At 39.4% G+C, this 6000-nt stretch overlaps 1 protein-coding gene across 1 annotated transcript in view; it reads right to left on the minus strand.

Moving 5' to 3' along the window:
• The window catches only part of LOC140951108 (uncharacterized), a gene marked incomplete in the record, with an annotated part of 73956 nt that overhangs the window by 15608 nt on the left and 52348 nt on the right, over window positions 1-6000 (minus strand). Inside the window, 4 exon segments of the mRNA XM_073400325.1 lie at window positions 221-502; window positions 2826-2935; window positions 4023-4200; window positions 5808-5902. Coding sequence (XP_073256426.1) covers window positions 221-502; window positions 2826-2935; window positions 4023-4200; window positions 5808-5902 — 665 coding nt within the window.

Genomic DNA, 6000 nt, shown 5'->3' on the forward strand with positions numbered 1-6000 from the left:
AACATTTCATGCCATATACACTTTAATGTACCATTAGCGATTTAGGCGCTAATTTATTCGACATGGCTGAATTTGGTTACACAGCTTCTTTAATGAGTTTCTTACTGTTGTATTATTCATCCTCAATCAGCACCAAACAAACAAGAAATTGTTTGGCAATATGGCACTTACAAATACACGCCACAACAAAAACGGTCGAGAGAATAAGCTATATTTTTACCTTCAGAGCCTTAGGTTTGATCGTTCCAGGGGCAGACCAAGTTAAAATGACACTGTAGTAGGCAGCTTTTGCCGTCAAATGGCCTACAGGAGCAGTGAAAGCATCTGTTGTTTTGATGACATGAACCGGTGGACCAAGAGAATTGCTGAATCTTGTTCGCACCTCAAAGGTGTACCGAGTGCTGAAATCTAAGAACCTGAATGTAGAGCTTGTCACTGAAGTGTTCGAAATTTCCATTGTATATTTGCCATCGGCCATGTATTTCATTGTTATCTGGTAACCCTAAAAAACAAACCAAAAAACTTTACAATGAACCAAAGACAGGTGGGAGTAGAGGTACCCTGTAAAGGCCGGGCTCAACTTTTTACTTTGATATCAAAGTCAACTGTGAGGACCATTTTTCATTTGTGTACTGAGTATGGAAGCGAGGCTAAAGGTAACCTGGACTACTTACCATTTGCACAGACCACCCGGTTGGAAATCTTATGCATAAGCATATAACTATAAAATTTTACGTGGTGGGAAAACGAACCGCTAAGGCCCGTTTCAAACGTCGTGCTACTGCCGTGCCGAACTAAATTGATCGAATTAAATTCGACTTAAGAACGGCAGTAGCGCGACGTTTGAAACGAAGTCGTGCTACTGCCGTGTAGCACGGCAAGCTTTGCGGTGCTTTACGGTGTGCCGAACTCAATTCACAAATTTTAAAGAAATTATAATACATTTAAAAGTTTGCTAAACCGTTCTTTATTCTTGTGTTTTGATTTCGCCAACAGCCGTTCTATTCGACTGAATTAAATTCGACGTCTAAAAACCAAGTCGTGCTAGTATCGTGCTGCAGTCGAGCCAGCTTTGCACGGCAGTAGCACGACGTTTGAAACAGACGTAAGAAGTAAATCCAAATCAGCTGAACAGACTAAAAAGAATTTCCGGTTTTCCCTAGTAAATGGGACGTACTTCGGTTTTTATAGAACCTAACCCTTCTTTTCAGTAAATGCAAATCATGTTCTTATGCACATGAATGGCACTACCTCCACGGCTAGATTAGCATAAATTACAGGGCTCGACGTTGCGACCCGTGGGGTCGCCAATGCGACTAGATTTTATTCAGTGGCGACTAACTTTTCACGCATGGTCGCCAGGCTGGCCCCCAAGACATTTGTGACCCTCTTTGGGAAAACGTACACTAACGATATTCCGTGGGCGATGGTCAATCCGTCGATCTTCTACCTGAAATACTCTGTTGAAGAAGTTGCAACGTGTAACGGAGACCGTCTTTTAGTGGGTCTGTAACACCATCGCTTTAGAAAATTTATTTGTATGTCCGTTCGCATCGATTAGCATCGTATCGGTCGAAGAACTCACATACCCGCGAGCGGCGTCCAAAATCTCTTGAAGTAAAATAGTGAAGCGTAAATTTCCTCAAACAGTTATTCAAGCTTCAGGAAATGAAATACACTTGCAGTTGAACAAATTTTTTGAATTACAGAAAAACTCATTTGGGCTTTTAAAGAACAAAATCTGCACACATTCGTTTTGCGTCCCATACTTGCATTGATGTTCTCAAACTCATTAATAATTCATTAACAAAATACAAAGGAAATTAATGTTTAATGAGTGTTTGGAAACCGGATGAAACACTGCTTAGTATTTGCATCCTTAATTTCTCCTTCAAAAATGATTTTGTTTGAGAAGAAATATCAAACATTCGACACAGTGTTTCATCACCAGATGAAACACCTCGAAGTTCGTCAAAAATACTCCGCTGCGCGTCGTATTTTCAACTCTCTTCTCGGTGTTTCATCTGGTGATGAAACACTGCATCTCATGTTTGATATATTACTTCATAAATGAACATCGGTGAAACATGATCTATTTCGTTGCCTAGCACGTGATTGAAAGTCTCCTCCACAAAGAAGAAACAGATCGTAAATATTTTTCGGGCAAAAGTTGATTAGGAGAGTCTGTTCGACAAACAGCGTGACTCCAACGGTACTTTATTAGAAGTCAATAAAATGCACCAAAGCTCTCGCTTTGGTCATCACGCAACGCTTTGTCGCGATGGGCTCAAGAAATGAATTTTATAACAAGTGCCATTGTGGGGGCTATGTTGTCTGTTTTGTAGAAGGTCTTCTCTTGTATTCACGATTGACTTTCTGTAACTTTACAATTTTGTTGAGGTTTATTAAAAGACCTTTAGTATATTGTATTCTATTCTTTCTTGAAGATAATTTTTGGCGACTAGAAATACTTGTCCTGACGACCAAAAATGAAAACTTAGAGGCCAGCTGGCCCCAAGATTTTTTCCTCAAAGTCTAGTCCTCCATATGATTCTCGGACTGCAAATTAGCCTATTTAGAGGGATGACGTGCTTTACTTGACAAGTTGTGTTTGCTCCAAGCCCGTTCCGACCAGTTTAAATCCTCGGCCATGCTTGTGAAAAGTAAACCAGTTGCCTCCTGCCAGTTGGGGTTTTTAATCCTGTTACGTTCTTTTTACATTTAATTTATCTGCTTCAAATTAGTTAGGTAAAGTTATAGCTAGAGCAGATGAGTGCCATTCCATTACAATAAAACAATATCAGTGCCATAAACAAAAAAAGTACCTTAATGTCACGTGGATTTTTAATATCCGGTGGTTTTTCCCAAGTAAGAACGATACTACTGGCATTAACAACAACACCCTTAAGGCTGTGTACCGGCTGATAGTCGTCACCTGATAAAAAAAAAGCAACATGTAAAAAGAGTTAGAAACTAGAAACTACGTACACCAGGAGGAAAAGTGGGTGCGTTGTAGGCAAGATTTCACTGGTCAACAGGGGGAGGGGATGCTGTCGCTGTCGATCATTTCTGAGACTGCCTGTCGCCTTGTACTGTAGGTTAGCGTTATAGGCTAGGGTTAGAATTCTTTATCTATTGACGTTAAGAAAATCAAGCCATTTTCCATTTTTCGTCATTATATGAAGAATCCTATGATTGGTGGTTATAATACTATTATTCATTCCTAATGCTTTACGATTAGATCATCTTTAACTACTATTTAATTAATGAAGTAATACTTTTTATCTAAAACAACAATTTTGTATCTATATTCCTTCTACTCATATTCTTGTTTGGGTCACCTACTCGGTTAGTTCCAAGAACTATTTAGGTGTCCCAAACTCTGCACAATGAATCTAAAATTGAAAATTTCTTTTCCTTCACAATCTCTCGATTTAATATTTTAAAGCACTAATTTGTATTAATTATTATTGTGTGAGTTTAAATAAAAATTGACTTGATTTGACTTGTTAGGAAAAATGTCGCTGTCGCATTTTAGCTAGGGAGAAAATGTCGCTGTCGGTTCAGCAAAAGTTTTTGTGGTACTCAATTTTATAATTCACGCCAGATATAGCGCCTGGACACAATGAATTGTTAGCAACCTTTTTCCCTGAACGGGCCGTTTTTCAATAATACCAACATTAGAAAACAATTCAAAGAAAATAACAGAAAATGTTTGGAAATAACGGAAGAGAATTGTTATTTCGCTGCAGAAACAGTCCAAAATATAAAAGACGTCAGATGTCGCTTTCACAACTTAAAAAATTGATTGTCGCTGTCAGAACTTTTTCCTCCTGAAAGCATTGATAGTCGATTCTTTCTGAGAAGAGCTTCGCCAGGTTTCAGGGCCATGTCGCCGGCTGTCGCTTCCACCCCTTGGAAGGCCTCATTATTCTGAGGTAGTTCGTAAGAGAATAACATTCCCTCATTGAAGAGTAGGCAAGAAAACCTAATGACCTGCAAACGCGCAATTCCGGACTAACCTGATTTAGTTCGCGAGTTGACAGTTTCACTGTGTTCACCTGTCCGACCCAGTGACACTTCAAACACATAAACAACGCTCTGTTGCAAGTTGCCCACCGTGTAACTTTTGTCTTGGGTGCTACCCACTGGAACAGAACTGACTCCATTTTCCACTGTTCCATAGTAAATATAATACGTCTGCATGAGAAGAAAGGAAAGTGCGTGTTTAGTAGAAGTATTGGCAGAGAATCCGGTAAAACAACAACAACAGCATTTGTAACAACACAAAGGCAGTAGTGGAAATGGACAATAAAATTCGATCATTATTAGCAGAAATAATAGAAATGTTAAATAAAAAAAATGCTTAATTGGATCGAACCAATGGACGTGTCAAGTATGATCGTTGACGTTAAAACAAGGAGCTTGACACGGGTTGGATCGGCCTGGTTGCTTAAGCTTGGACTAAGTTCTTTTGTGGTTTTCACTCTTTTAGATCATGCAGAACAGACATTTCATAGAGTTTCGTCATGTACTTCCATTGTTGTAAAAAATTCGGATTTTTCGCCCAATTAATGGCACTATAGGGTGTCCCAAAAGTTCGTTCCTCTAATTTCATGGGCTAAAACTTTTGATCAAAACTTCATTTTTACATGAAATTTCTAAAATATGTTTCTCACCCTATCGAGTACTTGTATTCAGAAATTCAGTTACTGGCATCCCCCTTTGTTTTTTTATCACACTCTATAGCCGTTGCGGCATTAAGGGCCTGTTTACATGGAGTAGGGGACCCCGGTCTAATGGGGTTGGTTTCTTTTGTTTTCACACTCTGGGGGACACCAAACAAAAGAAACCTACCCCACTAGACCGGGGTCCCCCACTCCATGTAAACAGGGTCTAAGTGAGATAAGCCATGTAGCATGTAGAGCCCTAGATTATTCATTTTGAGCTTTTTTTATCACCTCGTATGCAGGAGTCACTTCGACCCCCAAACAATATAGTTTTTTAGATTAGGCAGCTGAAACTATATATTTTGGGCATTGATCCAAGAAAAATGATCATTCCGTCCCTTTTCCACAGTAAGGCTTTTGTTCTTCTTTACAAATTTGAGACGAGCTGAACGTTGCTTGGCGGACGGCCCTGGCTGGGAGTAAAGTTTTTTTGTTGCAATCTCAGGGGTCTCCAAACTTTGCTTTTCATGAACCTGCTCCAGACTTAACTTAACTACCTCGTTGGGTCTCCTGTTTTGTACATGGCCTTCTTTAATACTATTTTAGCGGTTTTATTCACGACTTTCGGTCTTCCCCCTCGTTTCTTGTCTATAAAACCTTCATTTCTCTATGACCATCTAGCCACCCAAAATTCGGATTTTTCCATTTTTTTAGGAATTTGTTCAAATGATAAGCCAGTAGATAGAAATACATGCTTCTGCCTGCACGTAGCTGATTGTTTTTTCGTTGAGAGGGTTTAATCTTTCAGGATATTCACACAGAACAAGTTACGAGTTCGAGCATTTCGGGCTACAAAATGCAAAAAATATATGGCGGGAAAATTTACTCGGGCAGCGCACCTTTGGCGCGAAATTACACAAATCGAATTTCGAGTCAAAAGATGGCACAAGAAGTATTAAATATTAAATTAGATTGAAAGTCACAACTTTGGTTTAAATTATGTGCTGATCAAGTCCAAACGTACTGCGTTACAGACTTATAAAGCAGAGGAACGAACTTTTGGGACACCCTGTATACTAATCATTATTTAGGTGGTTGTAAATGTTGATTGTTTAATTACCCCAGCAAGACACTAACCGTTTCATGCGTTGGGTTCTGGGCTGGTTCCTGCCAAGTTAATTTCACAGCTGAAGAATTGTACGGTACTGCTTTAACATCACTAGGTGCACTTTCTGTTATAAACAGAATGACAGATGCTTACTTCAAAACAAAACAAGAAATCATCGTCCAGAACGCCGCGACACATCTGGGACTTTATTACGGTCCAGGG

This window comes from Porites lutea, chromosome 10 (assembly GCF_958299795.1).
Source record: "Porites lutea chromosome 10, jaPorLute2.1, whole genome shotgun sequence".
In the NCBI taxonomy this organism is placed as follows: domain Eukaryota; kingdom Metazoa; phylum Cnidaria; class Anthozoa; order Scleractinia; family Poritidae; genus Porites; species Porites lutea.